Here is a 20,449-nt window from a genome sequence, read left to right as displayed (position 1 = left end):
TTGGTAGACACAAAAGAAATCTGAAAGCAATCTCTCTTGTCTTCTGTATTATCTTGGTCTTGATTGTTGGGGGTGTTTTGACCCTCCAAAAAGTCGCTGGAAACTGTTTTATCGTATATTTCAACCTTGTAAGCACAATGTGGATTCTAAGTAACTCAAACTATCGTCAGAAATACCCGCGCGGCAGTAAAATTCCACCGCCGATAGTGATGTATCAAACCAGGAGGAGCTTTGCGCATCGAAGCGTCTCCCCGCAAGACGGTTAACAAGTCTTAAGGATTTATTGGCGGGCAGGTGCGAGAAAGCGCTCTTATTGGATGCCGGGGAGTCGCAAATGAAACGAGACATCGGCGAGCAACTTATAGTCCCGCTGCTTGAAGACATAAAACCATATTATGATCTGACAGTCAGGAGCACGCCGGGTGTAATTTCAAATAAGATGCTCTGAGACGCATTGTCCTGTGGCATGCGGAGTGGCACGTGTACCACTGGGATAATGCCGGGCCGGTGTAATAATAATCCATTTGGAAGAGTTGTCGCCCCCTACCCACCTCCCCAACCATCCCTCGTCAAATCGAAGGTCAACCTGGTGCTGTGGTAGTTAGCACGTCGGCTTATGGGACCCTTTCGGAGATGTATGTTGATAATAACGTTGTCACCATTTTTTTTGTCCTTCTTCAAACAACACTGACCGGGTGGACTGTTCCAAAATTATTAATGACCCCTACAATATATAAATATACACGGTATGTATATTTTTTTGCAATTATCTAAGGATTTGCACACACTGCAAGAATCAAGACAGGAGCGCGGAAAATCCTACTAGACCCTCCACACCCTGCCCACTACCTTTTCCAGTGACTCCCCTGAGGAAGGCGCAACCGATCCATGCACACCAGCAGACATTTAAACAGCTTCTTCCCCCTAGCATTAACTCTGACTTTATTTGTGTCCTCCATACTTATTTGTACTCCATACTAATTTATTATCTTTTTTTATGATGATACTAGTGCAGCATGTTCTACCGGAGACAAATTCATTGTGTGTTCTACATACTTGGCCAGTAAAGATGATTCTGATTCCGATTCTGATATGCGTGTGCTAACCTGAGCTTTTTGGCTGATGTCCATTCTGTCAGAAGCTGGCATATTTTGCTGGTTGTTTGTATCTCAAATCATCCTCCTTCTTGATATTGAATGGAAATGACGCTTATCTGTTCCAGTCTCTGCAAAAAAAAAAACAAAAAAAGACCAAATGTTAAAAAAAACAGTATTAATTAGAATATAAATCAAACCTCTGAAGATGGAGGACACTGATTCGAAAAGAAGAATAAGATAAAGACTGTTTTGCTTAATTTCAATAGACATGGTACGGCATACAATGTACGGGTTTATGCACTCTGTCAACATGTGTTCAATAGTAAATGTCAAAGAGGTGAAATGGGAGAGTCTTAAAGGCACTATACGGTCACATTGACAAGTGTGAACATCATAAGATCACACCAATCAATTGGTCGCATAATAAGATCACACCAATAAATTGGACGCCATATTTTGGGATTTTAAGCCTTCACAAAAAGCGAACAAAAAAATTAAACAAGAGCAAAGACAAAGTAAGAAGAAAGTGAATACCTGCGGATAATTTGCACAGGGGGAAAATGGGAATTTGTGAAATAACATTTGTTGTTTTTCATTCAACAAAAAGCAGATTATATGCTACTTGTAAACATCCGGCCGCCATCTTGGATTGACATCTGATCCGTTTGACCTCATTTTAATTTTAATAAAGCATTTGATCAAATACATACATGCCTTCTTCTAATGCCTGCATCCTTCCCGAACATGCACGAAGACCTCAAACAACCTCTTTCACGAGTAGAGGAGAAAAAAAAAGACTTGTGTTCACCTCCGAGTGGGCAAAGCCCGACGACTCGAGTCCGAGTCGTAAAAGTCGACAAGCCGCCACGCATCCGCGGTTGTGTCGTTTTAATTAGAAGTTCGGCTGGCAGCTTGGCGACATTTCACGTGACTTCATCGGAAGCGGATAGTTGTTAGTGACCCTTGTGGGGTTTCTTTTTCTTAAAAATCCCCAACTCAAAGTCACGCCTGGCAAAAGGGAACATAATTAACCTCGGGGGAGCAGGATGTGAGGCAAAAGGCGTAATCCCCCCCCCTACTCTCTCCAAGCCTGAACCGTGTGGATGTCACTGAGTGTGCAACGAATTTTTATGATATAAAGAAAGAAGAAGATTTACGGTAATAATCGCATATTTTGTTGTACAATAACAGGCATGTAAATTCAATGACGAGTGTATACGCACATGGAGCAAAACTAATTAGGAAGATGATGTTGCAGCTGTACCGCTGCAATACGATCACAAAATAAAAGAAAAACTACTGTATGCATTTGTGGTTTAAGTATATAGTAATATCTTTTTTTTTTTTAGTTTTTTTAATGCTTCCATAATTTTTCGTGTATTATTTACCTGACCCAAAGCAGGACTAATCAAGGCTCAGAATAAACCACAGGTGCAAATATTGTCCAATACTGCCATCTCGAGACGCCACGCCAAACAACGCACCGAACGAAACTACGTTCCTAAAAAAACAAACAATAACAGAAAAATATACGACTGTATACGGAGGTAACATAAAAATAGAGAACTAATTGTGCTTCAACAGTCTAGCCCACTTATTATTAGGCTACATTGAGTAGTATTATTTTGCTATCTTATGTTATGTTGTTCTGTTGTTGGCGGCTTGGCTAACCACAGCAGCTCTTCTTGCTTCTATGGTTGAGAGGAAATAAATGTTCTAAATTCTGTATGTTGAACATAGAACAAATATGGCAATAAAACTGACTTAATTTTTTTTTTACAGGCTATGGAGGCGAACTCGTAAAACGCTGCGTTGGCATCGTTCGGCCTGTAGACGACGCCGCTGCTCTTCATTTCCGGTAAGGGACAAGCTCAAAAGAAAACAGCTGCTTCTTATTTTTTTCTTCTAAACATTCGCAAACTGTGGTTATTTCGATTAGTAAACAGACATTAAAGTAGTCTTAACAGTGTATTCACGTTCTAAAAATTTCTCTGTTCATTTTCGGCAAAGCGAGCAAGCGCACTTGACACTGGTGGACTGAAATGCAATCTCAAAACACTTAAATTAAAACGGGAATGTTTCACTTTAAAGTAGCCTTGAGGAATAAAGAAATCTAAGTGTTGAATCATTAACTGTTCTTCTGTATTCGTTTGGGAGTTAAAAATGTTCACTGGTGAAATCATACATTTTAGCTGTTAACTCGACATAACCTGTTTCAAACCTCCGTGATTTTTTTTTTTTTTTTTTTGTGGGTCGAGGGTTTCCAACACTTGTTTCAAGATGTGTGGCTGTAATTATACAGGAATTCGGAGATTCCGTGTGAATTTAATTCATCACAACACAAGTGGGCACATTAAATAATGCTCTTGTATCAGTGGTGGGCCATGCATGTCACTCCTAGGCCTTCAGTAGTGCTACTACAGCTGCTAGTGTGGTGTGATTTACTACACATCCACACCAAAGGGTGCCGTTGGCCAGGAAATAACTTGTGACTTGAAGGCATTTAAGAAATAATGCGATTAAACTGTTCGAATTTTTACTATGAACGCGTGGATTCGGGATAACCTTATAAAATTCCGATATTATTTGCTAGCTTCGTGCTTACTTCAGATGTCCATCTATTCTTGAAAAGTCATGAAAAACTCTTGACATTTTTATCAAATGCATGTGTATCAAATGAATGGTGTTTATTTTAATTCCTTTAGATTTTCTAATAATATTAATAATTAACTCATTCACTGTCATTCACTCTTTTTTTCGGGAATTGAAAATATGACATTGTCCATTCCCGAATTTATTCAGGTTTTGTTATTTCTTGCTTGGGTGCTAATAAAGTGCCGGTTTGACCTCTGGCAATGTTTTGCCTACCACCATTTTCTATGTCAGCGCTTTGTTTCAGCTTTAGCTGTTGTTAAAGCACGATGAAAATCAATAGATATTATAGGATTGTATTTTCTACAGCCGCCCTCATTTCAAGCTCAGATAACTCCAGACCCATATAACTTAGGAATTAACTTTTTTTCCTGATGAAAAAAGAGAGTCTAAGTTTTCTAACACTGCATTGAATGTTTACATAGTCCTAAAACTCAATTTTCTGTGGGTCCTGGAATTCAAGTGACAATGACAAAAACCCTGGCACTGTAGTGGACACATTTTGTTAAAAATTCTCCATTTTTTTTTTTTTTGTCAACTGTGTCATTATTTTTTTGCGGCAAGTTACAGTGTGGTGTTTTTTTTTAAATTAATTTAGATTTTCTAAATATTAATAATATTAATAATAATTCCGGGTAGAGTGAACGCTGGGGCGAATGGCTGTCGTTGCTCACCTGCACAAAAAAATCATGTGACTGTAAAGTGTCCTTGAGAATTTTGAAAGGCGCTTGGAAATTAAATGTATTATTATTATTGATAATGATAATGATAATGATAAAATAATAAAATAATTAAACAATAAAATAATAAAATAACAATAATAATAAAATAATAATAATAATAAAACAATAAAATAATAAAATAATAATGATAATAATGATATGAATTATACTAATGATGATAATAATAATAATAATAATAATAATAATAATAATAATAATAATAATAATAATAATAGTAAATTATCGATATTATATATGTTTGTTTTCCATATTTTCCATATATTCCAAGTTGTGACCATTCCTGCATATTTGTTCTTTGGTAATTTGAAATCTTGTTGGACTGTGTTTTTTCTTTGAAATACACTTTCATATTTTGTTATCATAAATTATTTTCCTCTTCATTGAGGAGGAGTTTAGCTCGCTCAATAAACTGTTCTTCTTAATAATTTACTGATTTATAATCTGTAATTATACTAGTGTATTGCAACTTTTCACTGCCCATCATTTTGAATGTGTCGTTCCCCACCCTGCCAGCGTCTAGTTTGCTCGAGATCCATAATCCGAATTAAGGAACCATCTGCTGTCCCCGTCGCATGTTCTGAGGACTACTTTGTCACCCGCCTCCTCCTCCTCCATCCTCCCTCCATCCCCCCTCCTCCCACTTTGCTTCCCTCCCATGCTGTGCGAGCAAGGGGCCACCGGGCGGAGTAATCGCACTGGTATCAATTGAGCGCGCGCGCACGTGCCTGCGTGAGTGCGCGCGCAATCAGGCGCGCGTCTGAGTGCTACGGCTACCGCCGCCGCCGCCGCTGCTGCTGCTGCTGCTTGTCACTCATTGTTGCGCGCACACGGGGAGCGACGAGGAGCGAAAGCCGCCCGCTGGCTGTTGTTTACCAGCTTTAAAAAACAAAAAACAAATCTACAACCAGGAGAATATCCATCTTAAAGATGCTTCAAATAAGGAACATCCTTTGGGGATTCCTCTGCATCGCCTACGCAGGTGAGATGTGTATCTTTTTCATTTATTTTGAAATGGAGGTGCTAGTGCAGCATCCTCTGGAGATCCACCGGCGGCGGAGACGCGTGGTACTCGGACCTAAAAGTTTCCTACCAAGAGGGTTGTTAATGAAACGTGGCGGTTTGAAATCAGTCCGTCAGGGTCTAACTTGCTTTTTGGGGATGAATTCAAGCTTTTATTTTGTTTTCTGGTGGATGCCGGAGCATCACTATCACCATCCACCCCAAAGGCTGATTTTATTTTGAATTTTTCTGCTCCCTTTCCATGTCAAATCCTCCATCCATCATGTGGTGTGCACATGTCCAGACGTTTAGATTGGATGAACTCTGGGTTGCTATCATTTTTTTATTCTGTTTATATTTTCTGACATGTGGCTTGGATAGTAAAGTAGTTTCTAACCAAGAGTCCAGACAAAACCCACTGCGCCGTTTAATCCGGTTGGAGACTACTGAATAGTCATCGAGTAAATACAATAGCTTGCAATCCCAAGACTCCTGTGGTTAGGGGAGCCTTTTTTAACCCCCCACCCCCCACCTCAAACCACCTCCTCCTTACATCTGCTCTCCAGTTCTATAGGCGACCCCAAGTGTAGTTTGGAGGGCTCCCAGGGCCCTTTGGAGAAGAGGAAGAATAGTTGATTTACGAGACGTCCGCCCCGGTTACAAAGAGCAAAGTTAGGCATTGTCGGCCCGAGGTTCTGTTTCTCTTCATCGGCCAACTGTTGTTATATTTAGCGCATGTGTGCTGGCAGACGCTGAAACCTGCGGGTTGATCAGCACTATACGCTCATCTGCTTTGAGAGGGTATGCCGAGCCTAGAAATAATAACCCCCCACCCCAAAAAATAAAATAAAATAAAAAAATGACAACATGCTAATGACGTTAGCTTACCTAGCGGTGGATTCCGCAGTCTCCAATTAGCTACCTGTCGCCTACAGTCGTCGCTTGGGTTAAAACGGCTAATTGACAATCTAACAAAACCGCGCAAATGTGAACATATTGATAAATATGTTGATTATTTTTCAGAAAAATTGTAATTAACTCATTCACTGCCTGATAATGTGCCAGGGTTTTTGTCATTTTGTCATTTTTGCTCAAATTCCAGCATCCATAGAATATTGAGTTTTAGAACGACATAAACATTAAATTAAGCGTGAGAAACATTAGATTCTCTTATTTCATCAGAAAAAAGGGTTAATTCCTAAGTTCGACGGGTCTGGAGTTATCTGAGTTTGATATGGGGGCAGCTGTTCTAAATACAATACATACATATTGATTTATATAGTGCTGAAGCTGTAACAAAGCGCTAACGTGGACCAAAAGGGAAATAATGCCCCCCGGTTTAAGTGAAAAACATTGCCAGAGGTCTGACCAGCGCTTCATCGGCAACCCCGGCAAGAAAAAAAGAAAACCTGAACAAATTCCAAAATGGCGCTCCACGTCACACTTTTCAATTCCCGAAAAAAAACAAAAATTCCCATTAATCCTTTTGTAATTTTTTTCGCATTACCTGTTAGCATCAAGCTAACATCGCCTTCTTTCAATGATATTCTGTGGTATGGCGAATTATTTTGTAACGGTACTACAAAAGTCCCAACACTTTCTTGACTAATCCCATCAGAGTTATCAGACAACAATAATGCTCGCCTCCGAGAAAGATTTGACAATTGTTGCTAACATCTTGTGTATTCCGGAAAAAGGCGCTATCAATTATTTGCTAGTCCAACTGTGCTTATGTTCTCATAAGGCCTCGGCTAGCATCTCATCCTTCTTATTCTTCATCCTTCAGGCTCCAATATAAATCTTTGCCTTGTTGCTTATGCTTTTATTTATTAGCGGGTTCAGCTAGCGCGGCGGATGTGTCCTGTTTACCCCCCCCCGCCCCTCATTGTTCCCCCCTGGGTTGACGATACTGCATGGCTCGGAATCTTTCAGAGATATTTTCAGAAAGTCGCTGCAGTGCGCACAAGGTGATAAAACCAGGAAGATAATTGGACATCTGTGAAGTTGGTGCCGCTATGTTGCGGCAGGCGAAGAAAGTCAAAGAAATTGATCGCATTATTTGATAGGCCGAAGGGGCAGGGGGTGGGGGTGGGGGTGGGGGGTGTATTAACAGGGTAATGGCGGTATTACTTATTAGAAGGCCGAGCAACTAAATCGACTTGATTGAGTTCGGGTTCCTGTTTCAGTTCAAATGTAATTAATGTTTGAGACCTGCAAAGATGCCGAGATGAGATACGAGGAATTTAATTATAAAGTCTATTCAAGAAGATTCAACCTGGTCCTTACCGTCCGTGTCTGGACTTTGGACGGACCAGTCGAGATATTTTTGGGTTTTGGTGACAAGATCCCAAGTTTGTATCGCCGATGTGATGCCGCGTTAGCTTCCACCAACCTGTGTTAGCTTATCTGATCATGAGCTATAATTTGACGAGGGATTTCCTGGTTAATCAGAGACGCACATTACCTCTCTGGCTTGCAGAATGATTACGATTAAAGGACGTCCGACCCCTCCGGACAAGTTGTGTCCATAATTTGTACAATCACTTCAAATGACTTCTACTGAGCGTATTTTACAAAGATTCCACCGCATATAGCTATAGTTTACGTTGTAAGACTCGCGCTGAATATTCAGGAAGTCTTGTTTTCCAGTTGATGACAATGTCACGTCTGGAACGCCCCTGACCGAGAAAGCGACACATAATTCATTTTGGGTACTTTTTTTCATCTGAAAACACTGTGTTGAGGGCGAAATTAGAGGGAAAACTGCATAAGTAACACGATGGTGAATCGTTGTGTGTTGTAGCAAGACTACTATTTGATATTAGTTGACACAAATTCCCAGCAGACAAATCAGCCCATTTCCGACGGAGGTTGGGCGCCATCTTGTGCATTTTTTGGGAGCTACATTGGAGTCCAGGCGCATCAAAATGATACGGCAGGACTTGCAAACATTTATGCTTTCCTCTTCAGAACTATTTGAATCATATTCATAACTGGATGAGTAACATGAAAAGCATCTTCTCCGAATCTGAAGCCATTGATTTGATTCTCGAGCAATGCAAGACGTCCTGGCGTGATGTCACGAACAAGGGGGCGTTATCTTCTGAAACTGAAACTTTCTGAGGTCATTTTGAAGTAGTTTTGGGACACTTTAAGTCATTTTTATTGGTGTTTTGCATTTGACTAAAAAATATCAACCTGCGTGTTTTGGGTATTTTAGATGCTATAAAACGTTTTTCTGATGTTAGTTCGGAAACAAAAAAAAAGGTGTCGGTTGTCCTTTAAATTATGAGCAATCACGTTGATGATTTCGAATCATTTCCTTCCGGCGTCCCGCAGGGTGGTATGCTAACCCCCCCTGATGTTTAACCAATCGGAATTGCGATGACAACCGCTTGGGCTTTGTTAACACCTTTTTTTGTGAACAAATCAAATCGCATCAATTTGTTACAGTGAGACCGACGTGTCGGCTCAATGGGAGGGATTCGGAGTTGAGAGAAGTCTGCTAAATAAATATCAAATTAACAGCAGCGGGTCGCCGCCGTTCGCCCTCGGGCAAAATGAGATTTGCTTCTTGTTTCCTGCATCATGGTGAATAATCTTTTGATGAACGGAAAAACATATTTTTGCTTGTTCGCAACTCGACAATTGCGTTTTGTTTTTCCGCTTTTACGGATCATTGCGGATTTTCATGGAGGCTAAGCATCACTTAGCATTTCGTCCACGCCCACAACAATGTTTCGAGCGTCGAATCAGAATTCCAAACGGCGAAAGTTGCGAGAGAAATAGCGCAACTGGCAAAATGGCAAACACATGTGCCTTCCTTGAACTGCTGTGCGGTTGTTCAAAGCCGCGAGGAAAATAATATGGGCTATTTTTGAAACGAAGGGGAACTGAGAGGGGGTAGAAAAAGAGAGGAGCTGCCAAACAAGAGGAAAATTATAAGGTCGCGCTCAGAATAAACGCAGAGCCACTAGAACTTTGTCACTGCACCATCTGCGTGTTAAAAGTGACACGAGGAACACGTTGCATCATGCTAATCCCAACATAACAGGTTTTGGGAGGGAAAATATATCGACTCTTCAAAAATCCTCTCTAGATCCGTACAAAGTAGGCGCAGATGACTCTCATTTTCGTGTCAGTCTCATATTTTATGACTTGGTAGATCCATTTGGCTTTCAAATCATCTTCCCCCATTAAAATGAATGGAAAGGCCATCAATCTGTTCCAGCAAACCACCCCTGCTACCCCAAATCTTTTAAGTCTTTATTTTTGTCGGAAGCAAATCAGACTCCATGATCGTGTACTTTTTTTTGTACAAATTATGCAATTCGCTGCCATTCCTGAATTTATTTGGGAATTGAAAAGTGTGACGTTAGGTCTGTTTAAGCTCTCAGTCACACAGGAGTGGTCCATCGATGAAAATATTTCTTCAGCTGTCATCTGTACTGTACTCCGACACCTTCAAAGAAGTACAGATGACGGCTAAAGAAACCTTTTCATCAGTGTGACGTTAGCTTAATGCTAACAAGTAATGTGAAAAAGTTACGAAAGGGCTAATCGAAATTTGTATCTGTGTAAAGGGAATTCTAAACTTACCAACAGTTGCTACTGTGACAAAAAAAAGCTCCAAGTTACGAAGCGACATTGACTCATTGTCCATTTAACTCATTTGCTGCCATTCCGGAATTCATTCGGGGTTTGGTTTTTCATGCAGAGGGGTGCCGGTAAACCACTGGTCAGACCTATGGCAATGTTTTTCCCTTCCACCAGGGGGCAGTATTTGCCTTTTGTCCATGTTAGCGCTTTGCTACATCTTCAGCTGATGTTAAAGTGCAATACAAATTTTGTTTTTCTACTTCTTTCTTTCCTTTCATCTTCCATTCACAACTTTGCTGCTGTGAAATGTAAATTTCTCCACCGCGAGACTAATAAAGGTTAATCCAAATCCAATTCCAAATCAATATATATGATTGGTACTGTATTTTGTACAGCCGCCCCATTTCAAGCTCAGATAACTCCAGACCCGTATAACTTAGGAATTAACTTTTTTTTCTAATAAAAGAACAGAGTCCAAGGTTTCTTATACTGTATTGAATGTTTATGTAGTCCTGAAACTCAATATTATGTGGATCCTGCAATTTGAGTGAAAATGATAAAAACCCTGGCACCAGAGTGGACACATTTGTGCACATCATCTGGCAGTGAATGAGTTAAAACGGACGGAAATGTTTTTACGTCATGATTGAACAAAATCATAACATTGAACGGGCGGTTTCAAACTAGAGGATGGATGAAAGGAAAGCTGAACATTATGGAATATTCATCATTTGCTGTCAACCCTGAGTGCTTTCAGTCGACATCCAATTCCAACTTTCAAGGAATTGTTCCGATCTTGTGTATGTCACCAAACGCCGTGCGCCCCCATAGCGAAATAATGGCTTCATTATTCCTAAATCCTCGCCGTGTAGCGGGGTGTCTTCACATTGAATTCGTTAGTGTACCCGTTCGTATCTGACAGCCGCTCGCTCTATTTCATCTCCCGTCGCTGTTAGACAGCGACGGGCCGGCCCTTTGCATATTAATAAGTACGCCAATCGAGCCATGAGCCATTTGCATTGTGTGAGCTCCGAGGGTCTTCTATTGAAAAGTGAATGGTGGGGGCGTGGGGGGGCAGGGGAGGAACGGAGCACAAAATTGATACAACAGAGAAATTGAATTTTACTTTGAATCATTCTATACAAGTACCGTATTTTCCGTGTATAAGGTGCATCCGAAAGCCTTCATTGATGACCCTGCGCCTTATACGCAGGTGCGTCTTATATGTAAAGTACCGTATTTTATATTTTCTTAATTTCCTATCTATTGACTTCCTACTAGCTAGCTAGCTTTCTATCTATTTGAGTTACTTCTGGGTTGAGCGAACGCTGGCGCGTGTGGCTGCCACTGCTCACCCACAGACAAACTGATCATGTGATTGTAAAAAGAAAATATTTTTTCAAAACCTGACCATGTGTGGAAAATGTTTAAAAATATGTCATTCATTGAAGGTACCCCCTTATAATGCGGTGCACCTTATGTATGGAAAATGTTTTTAAATACAGTAAAGTCTCGTTATATCGATATCGGATATATCGATAGTCCCGGTTATATCGATACTATCTCTATGCATGCACGGAGAAAATTACATGCTAACAGGGTCGGATATATCGATAGTCCCGGTTATATCGATATTTTTTCGGACTCCCTTGAATATCGATATAACGAGACTTTACTGTATGTCATTTGTTGAATTATATTCCAGAAAATAATAATACATTTGATTTCTAAGCACCTTTTAAAAGTCTAAAGGTCACTTTACAGTCACAGGATAAGTTTTCCTGTGGGTGAGCAGCGGCAGCCACGCGTGCCAGCGTTCACTCACCCCGGAAGCTACTCAAATAGACAAAAAGCCAGCTAGCTAGCGAGCAAATACATAGCTAATAGCTAGCTAGCTAGGAAACTAGCTGGCCATATAGCTAATAGATATACATATAGATAGCTTGCTAGACAGCTAGAAAGCCAGCTAGCCACCTAGCTAGCCAAATAGATAATAATAATAATAATAATAATAATGATAATAATAATAATGATACATTTCATTGTAAGCGCCTTTCAAAGGTAATATTGAGCCACAACAGGTCTTGCAACGACTGTCAGCAGCCACTGACTCCATTTCCCCCCACCATAGAAGAAGTAGTGCATAACCACAGCCTCTAATGTAGTGCCTTATAATGTGGTATGCCTTATATTATATTACATATTATATTTGGAAAACTGTTTTTCATTCATTGAAAGTGCGCTTTATAGTGCGCCTTTATATATGGAAAACGTTTGAAAATACACCATTTCTTGCGGGTTCACCGTATACTCCGGTGCGCCTTACACACCGGAAAATACGGTATGTATGATCTATATGTCTCTGAGACTACCATTAGGAAAAAGAAATGACCAGGTTGGCACTTTTTTAATGTGGTTACGGTATTTCAACCTTTCAACGTCTGTGGTTTTGTGTCATGACATGAACAGTACGTTCTAATTTGTACTCCTGACATTACGTTTCATCTTGACAAATGCCAAGATGGTCGCAAATGGAAAGAAGTACTGCAGAAAAAAAACACACCACATATGCCGCATGCATTTTATGGTCTGTCGAAGCTCATCGCTTCTTAAGAGCATTTGTAGGGACCGACCGTCATAGCTCGACGGGTTTCTGAGATTTGGATTGTTGGTAAATTGACATTTATTGTAGGTTTGAGCTTTTAATCTTACGAAAACGAGAGCTTAACTCATTCAATGCCGTTCACAAATTTATTCGGTAATGGGAATTTTGTTTTTTCATGCTTCGGTGCCGATAAAGCGCTGCCCATGGCCCCTGGTAATTATTTCCCCCCTTTTTTCATGGAAACACTTTGTTCCAGCTTCAGCTTTTGTTAAAGTGCTATATAAACCTATATGTATGTATTGCATTGTATTTTGGACACCTGCCCCCATCTCAAGCTCATATAACTCCAGACCCATGTAATTTAGGAATTAACTCTTTTTTTCTGATGAAGGTTTCTAATGCTATATTGAATATTTATGTGGTCCTATAAGTCAATATTCTGTGGGTCCTGCAATTTGAGTGAAAATGGCAAAAACCCTGGCACTGGACTGGACACATTTTTGCACATCGTCTGGCAGTGAATGAGTCAAATTAGAGGAAAAGTAAAACAACAACTCTAATTTTCTTCAAGCACATTTTAAAGCACAAATATTGGGTCAATTTTGGAGAGTTTTAGATACAAAGTGTAATGTGGGTGATAAATGTATTTTTCATGGCATTTTTGAGCAAATATTTGAAACTGTGACAACAACTCAATAGCTCAGCTCCTCTTATTTCTTCTCAGTATGGCAATCATATAAGTTACATTCCACTGCATTTTTATACAGTGCATGATTATAATGAGAACAAATTTCGACATTGTCATGACTTTCAAGCACTGTTCAATGTCATAGAAGCGATCCATTAGCACTAGGGGACATGTGTGAGAGTGTGTGTATGTGAAATCTCATCCCGAAGTGTGGTGCCTGTTCTGAGATTATCTTCTCAAGTAATCCCCATTAATGCCTCTTGTTGTGTTTTGTTTTGCTTGCTTCCAATGGATACATGGGTTGAAAGAAAAGCTTAGCGCTTGTATGCAATTAGCGAGTTTGCTCGGTAACCAACAGCCAATTAATGCCATTTGCAGTCGGGATAAGGGGGAGTGACCGCAGTGTTCCTGACGTCTACTTTCAATGCGGTAAAATGATTTTCCGATGTTTTTTTGTTTTTTTTAGTTTAACTTTTTTGGGTGGGTCTCTTGAAATAATTCTGATTATATTTCATTTTGTTATTTTTTATTTTACTCGATTTTTATTTTTCATTCTTTAAATGCCTTATTCCAGTCTTGCTAGACTGGAATAAGGCACGCAAGATCCTTTGGGACTGTTATGTAGGCCACGAAAGCAAATAATATATTAGAATTACATTTCTTTCATGATCCTTGCTAAACTCTGTAGTAATTTTTTTTATTGTGATGTGTAATAAATAACATGAAAATGTTGCAGTTATTCTGTAACCTGCTGTCTATTTAGCTATCTATCTAGCTGTCTAGTTCTCTATCTAGCTAGCTCTCTATCGAGCTATCTAACTAGGTCTCTATCTATCTAGCGGTCTATGTAGCTACCTATCTGTCGAGCTAGCTCTCTGTCTAGCTAGCTCTCTATCGAGCTAGCGCTCTATCTAGCTCTCTATCTAGCTAGCTCTCTATCTAGCTAGCTCTCTATCAATCTAGTTCTCTATCCATCTAGCTAGCTCTCTATTTAGCTAGCTCTCTATCTAGCTAGTTCTATATCTAGCTAGCTATATCTAGCTAGGTCTCTATCTAGCTAGCTCTCTATCTAGCTAGCTCTCTATCTACCTAGCTCTCTATCTATCCATCTAGCTAACTCTCTATTTAGCTAACTCTCTATCTAGCTAGGTCTCTATATAGCTAGCTCTCTAGCTCGCTAGCTCTCTATCTAGCTAGCTCTCTATCTATCCATCTAGCTAGCTCTCTATCTAGCTAGATGCCTATCTAGTTAGCGCTCTATCTAGCTAGCTCTCTATCTAGCTAACTCTCTATCTCGTAAGATCTCTATCTAGCTTGTTCTCTATCTACCCATCTAGCGATCTATCTATCTATCTATCTATCTATCTATCTATCTATCTATCTATCTATCTATCTATCTATCTATCTATCTATCTATCTATCTATCTATCTATCTATCTATCTATCTATCTATCTATCTAACTAGCTATCTTAACAAGTTGTGATAATGATGAATTGTGAGTATCTCTGTGGATGGAAATTTGGGGCTCGAAAGTCACTGGCACAAAATGCTAAATCATCAACAAAAAAAAAGTCATTATTCCAAATGTACTCCAGTTTAGCCCAAACCAATTCCTTGGCCAAGATGTCAAACCCAAATGTCCACTTTTATAACTCCTGACCTCAGCGCCATCAAAACCGAGCATCCTTCACCCGTTAATGATTTATCGACCGCGGCGCAGAGATCAAGTCCAGGACGGGTTCTCTGGCCCGAGATGAGCTTCTGTTATTTGCCTTGCGCCATTTTCCTGCCATGAAATCCATCGACAGCGTAGTACCTTTTGCTATGTGTGCGCTTAACTCTCTTCCTGACTCACCGTCATGATGTAATAGCCCAGCAACGGTTCGTTCGCTCATCACAGCAGACGGAGGAGTGGCGGGTGGTGGTGGTGGTGGTGGTGGGGGGGGGGGGGGGGGGGGGGGTTTCGTCTTCTGAAATTACCCCCGGGGTCTTAAAACGCCTCAGCCTTTGTGTTGCAGACTCCTCCCCCACCCCTTCGGGAGATTAGAAAGCTGCGAGATGTGCAGCGTATGCGCTATTGCAACAACTGCTTGTTTACTATCCGAACTGGCGCATTCTTGAGCTGAGCATCTGTCGTTTCCCGGTAGTCTTTTTGTTTTTTTTTCCTGGACAGTTAGGACGGCGGAAAAAAAAATCATTGGCACCACCATACCAACTCTCGAGGACACTGTAAGAATCAAGAGAAGAGTGCGGAAAATCCTACTGTACCCTCCGCACCCTGCCCACCACCTTTTCCGGGCACTACCGATCCATGCATTTCTTACTTCACCGCGATTAACTCTCTAGTCACCCAAATGGAACCGTATAGTGCCGCTTTGAAATTTTGCGCAATGTTATTGAGTCGCTTGGTTGCCATGACAACAGAAATATCATTTATCGGCGGTTGTTGTTTGTTTTCTTGCCAACCTTCATATTAATGTTTCTTTTAAACCTTTTTTTGAGATGTTATTCGGAATGTTTTGTCAAGTATCATTTCCAGTTCAGGGTCAAGTGAGGGAATGACAGAAATCGAGAGAAACATCAGGAAGTCGCAATTTTTGCCGGGTTCCTGTTTTTTTAATCAATCTTCGAACAGTTTAGGAGTTGTGGAAATGAATTTCTCAAGGAAGGCAAAGGTGCAGTCTGGTCTTATAATAATGCGAAACCTGTCACTGAAATGATAAAATGTGCCGAGAGACGTTTATTTGACAGGCTCCGAGGACCTTTTTGATCAAACTGCCGTGTTAGCCATCATCTAATTAGCCGCTACCGTCAGGCGATGTGGTAACACTGATGGAAATAAATGCCGCAGGTGGCCGATGTGCTAACATCATCTCGGTGATGGGAAACACATGGCAGACACTGACTGGATCTTGAAAAGATTTCATAGCGGAAGATTAGTCTTGTTTATTTTTCATTTAGTGATGTCATCATCGGTGCTACGAGACTTTTCGGGCTTGATCTGGATCATGTCCGATACTTCCGTTCAACTGACTTAGTGAGTCTCCATCCCAGACGTCAAAACTATCCATCCGTGCATTTTCAGATCCGCTTTATCCTCACGGGGTTCGCGGGGGTGTGTAGGAGGCTTTCCCAGCCGTCATTCGCCACTCAGTGGGGGACACCCTGAACCTCACAGTGGAAAAAAAAATTACAGAATTTCACATTTGGCCAATCCGTCAAATCTTTAGGATCTACAAAACATTTTAGTGCAGTTGTACAGTTCAATCTTCTGTCATTTTTTTTGTACATGTAATACTTTTCTTTCTTTCTTTTCCACCCTCCACCCCCACTTCCACCCTTTTCAATTCTGCTGCTGTAAATTGCAAATTTCCCCACTGTGGGGCTTTCTGATTCAGATTCTGAAAATCATGATCCACCACACCAGGACGGCAAGCGTCCCCGATGGTCAAATCGCCCATTTTCGATGTGTCCGTGTAGAACAAATCGCACTCACAAGGGGAACAATGTCACCGCTATGCTAATGTCTTATTTGCTCGTTATTTATTGACGTAAATTTGGTTTTTATGGACCCACCCTGTCTGAAATCCAATCCAATTGCATTGAGTGATAGTCTGAAAGGTGTTACATTAATATGCATGATTGAATTCATGCATTTTCAAGCGGCGTGTGGCGAAAGGCTTGAGCGTCTTAATGCCCGCGGCTAGTCGCCTAATTTGCGCCACCCTCCGAATATCTCTTTTGTCATTTGTGGGCAATGGGGAGAAAAAAATGAGGGGGTGTATAGGGGGTTTGTCTCAGTCAAAATAGCGAGATGATGCATTTTTTTTTTTTGCACTAGCGCTGATGTAAATGCATGAGCATCTGTTGCCCCGTTGAAAGTTTAATAGGGTCTCGCCGTGCGTAGCTTGGCTAAGTTGGCGCGCCGTCAATCAAAGAGCGACGGCTTGTTTGGGGAAAATGGCGATCGTTGCGCAAGAGTTGTTGAGAAGACGCGTTGACGGGATATGCTCGAAGGCGCCTGGACTCGTGGTTAGCGCTTGTTAACTCATTCAATGACATTCACGAATGTATTCGGGAATTGACAATATGACGTAGAGTGCCATTCCCGAATTTGTTCGGGTTTTGTTCTTTCATGCTTGGGTGCTGATAAAGCGCTGGCTATGGCCTCTGGTAATGTTTTTTTTGTTTTCCACAAGGGGGCAGCATTTCCCTTTTTTCCATGTTAGTGCTTTGTTCCAGTTTCAGCTCTTGTTAAAATGCTATATAAATTAATATGTATGTACTGTATTTTGTATACCCGCCCCCATTTCAAGCTCAGATAACTCCAGAGCCATAAAACTTAGGAATTAACCTTTTTTATGGTGAAAAAGAAGCGAAAAACTATTTCTTAACGCACTCACTGCCATTCCTGAATTTCTTCGGAAATTGAAATTATGACGTAGAGCGCCATTCCCGAATTTGTTCGGGTTTTGGTTTTTCATGCTTGGGTGCTGATAAAGCGCTGGCCATGGCCTCTGGCAATGTTTTTTACCTTTTTTCCATGTTTGTGCTTTGTTCCAGTTTCAGCTGTTGTTAAAGCGCTATATAAATCAATATCTGTGTGTTGTATTTTGTACAGCCGCCCCCATTTCAAGCTCAGATAACTCCAGATCCATATAATTTAGGAATTAACTATTTTTTTTCTGACAAAATCAGAGAATCTAAGGTTTCCTACGCTGTATTGAATGTTTATGTAGTCCTAAAACTCAATATTCTGTGGGTCATGGAATTCAAGTGACAATGACAAAAACCCTGGCACTGCAGTGGACACATTTTTGCACTACGTCTGGCAGTGAATTAGTTAAATGAGCAGTGAAGTTAGCATAAATGTTATGCTAATCACTGTTTGCAGTTGTTGTCGCAGTGGGAATCATAATCCATGATCCAATCTTCTGTCATTGTAAGGCCAAATGGAGTTAGCGATTCATTGTTTTGAATTTACAATACAGTAAAGTCTCGTTATATCGATATTCAAGGGAGTCCGAAAAAATATCGATATAACCGGGACTATCGATATATCCGACCCTGTTTGCATGTAATTTTCTCCGTGCGTGCATAGAAATAGTATCGATATAACCGGGACTATCGATATATCCGATATCGATATAACGAGACTTTACTGTATTTTTAAAAACAAGGAAACTGGACAAATTTGTCTTAACGTCCTCCATCGTGAACGTAGCGCCTTCGTCCCGCTTTCAGGTCTTCTCCCTCAAAAGCTGGGTGTAAAATGTTTCCCTGATCAAACCCCGCCGTCATTCCTCTCGGCCCCGTTTGTTGTTGCCAAGCAGGCGGCGGTGCCATAGTAACCTAACCCTTCGCCTAGTCCAAATCTAATTATACACCCAACCTTACCGTAAACCCAACATAACCGCCGTCATTTTCTATCATGTTCTCTTTCCCCAATAGATTTATTGTTTCTAACACTCCCCCCCCCCCACTGATCCACCATCCCTCCATTTCCCAGCATGCTATCGCTAACTCGCTAACGACATTTGTCTTGTGAATGGCTCCCAATCCCGACGCGAAATGGAGAGAGCGGCGCGGGGGTGTCCGCTGAGACGCACAAGCTGGTGAGAAAGGCCCGGTTGTTAGTCCTGACATGCAGGAGGCCGCTCGCGTTTGAATACAGCGAGGGGGGCGGGGGGGGCGGTAGGAGTATCATGGCTTGCTTCCCAAGGGCACAACTCTTGCTCTCTCTCTTTTTTTTTCTCTCTCTCTTTTTCTCTCTGTTTTTTTTTTTCGTCCCCAGAGCATCCGCTCATTAGGGAGTGCATCTCTGCTTTGTGCGTAGGGGTAGTAGAGGGGCTTTAATGAGTCTCACTTGGGTTTTGCATCCAAACATGTCCACAGTGGAGGAACTGGATGACCTTCTCGATCGACCTCTGTTCTATTTCTTTTGTAGGTTGTGTATCCGTTTCCATCACCCCTACCTGGTCGTTTCCTTTTTTTTTTTTGTTGTTTTTGAACGCTTTGTGCCCTTTCTCATTACGGCGAGCAATCTCGGGGCGCCGTTTATTTTGGATGACACGGTGCGGCTTAATTAGTTCATCTGCAGATATGGCTGCTCTTTGCCGCAAATGGCTTTCAGGTCTTAAGGGATGGAACCCCCCCCCCTCCCCCCCCCAAAAAAAAAAGAGTGAGAGTGAGGGACAGATGGAGTGAGAGAGATTAAAAAAATAGATCAATAAATACATACATAAATAAAAAAAGAATAATTAATTAATTAAATAAATAAATACATTCATAAGAACCAAATAAATAAATTAATAAAATAATTAATACAATTAATTAATTATTTAAATAGTAAAAATACAAATAAATTACATAAATATTTTAAAAATAATACACAAAAATGCATTAAAAACACATTCAAAAATGAAATGTAAATTTCTCCACTGCGAGACTAATAAAGGCAAATCCTACGCAATCCAAAAATACATAAAAAAATATAAATAGCATATTTCCATATATAAGGCGCACCGGAGTATAAGCAATAATAATACATTTCATTTATAAGTGCATTTTAAAACTCTGCTTCATGTCACAAAGAGGGTACAGCAAGTGCTGAAGAATGAATGACTCTCTGTGTCTTTGTGTTGTCATATTATTTGTGTAGTTTTTTTTCCCCTTTCTTTCCTTTCATAACGTTGCTGCTGTGTTACTTCCGGGTAGAGTGAACGCTGGCGCGAATGCCTGCCACTGCTCACCCGCACAAAAAAATCATGTAACTGTAAAGTGTCCTTGAGAGTTTTAAAAGGCGCTTAGAAATTAAATGTATTATTATTATTATCCAAGTTACTTTACAATGAATGAAGAGTTTTCCAAATATAATATAGAAATAGATGTTTTCCAAATATAAGGCACACCAAATTATAAGGTGCTACAGGAGAGGCTGAGGTCAACCACAACTTCATATAAAGTGGGGGAATTGAGTCAGTTGCTGCTGGCAGTCGTTGCGAGACCTGTTTTAGCTTCACATATAAGGCGCACCTGCGTATAAGGCAGAGTGTTAACTTTCGA

The 20,449-nt window shown here is 40.6% G+C and overlaps 1 protein-coding gene across 5 annotated transcripts in view; it reads left to right on the top strand.

The window, feature by feature from the left end:
- Positions 1-5,271: 5,271 nt before the first annotated feature.
- The window catches only part of ncam1a (neural cell adhesion molecule 1a), a 172,117-nt gene continuing 156,939 nt past the window's right edge, over positions 5,272-20,449 (top strand). For all 5 annotated transcript variants that reach the window (XM_089016840.1, XM_089016839.1, XM_089016838.1 and 2 more), the window contains exon 1: positions 5,272-5,471. In XM_089016840.1, the coding sequence (XP_088872966.1) occupies positions 5,420-5,471 (52 nt within the window). In that variant the 5' untranslated portion in view covers positions 5,272-5,419. The remainder of the gene's footprint in view (positions 5,472-20,449) is intronic.

This window comes from Hippocampus bargibanti, linkage group LG16 (genome assembly GCF_051943395.1).
Source record: "Hippocampus bargibanti isolate YZ-2025 linkage group LG16, ASM5194339v1, whole genome shotgun sequence".
In the NCBI taxonomy this organism is placed as follows: Eukaryota; Metazoa; Chordata; class Actinopteri; order Syngnathiformes; family Syngnathidae; genus Hippocampus; species Hippocampus bargibanti.
Note: the sequence above shows the minus strand (reverse complement) of the source record. Positions and strands in the feature narration are given on the sequence as shown.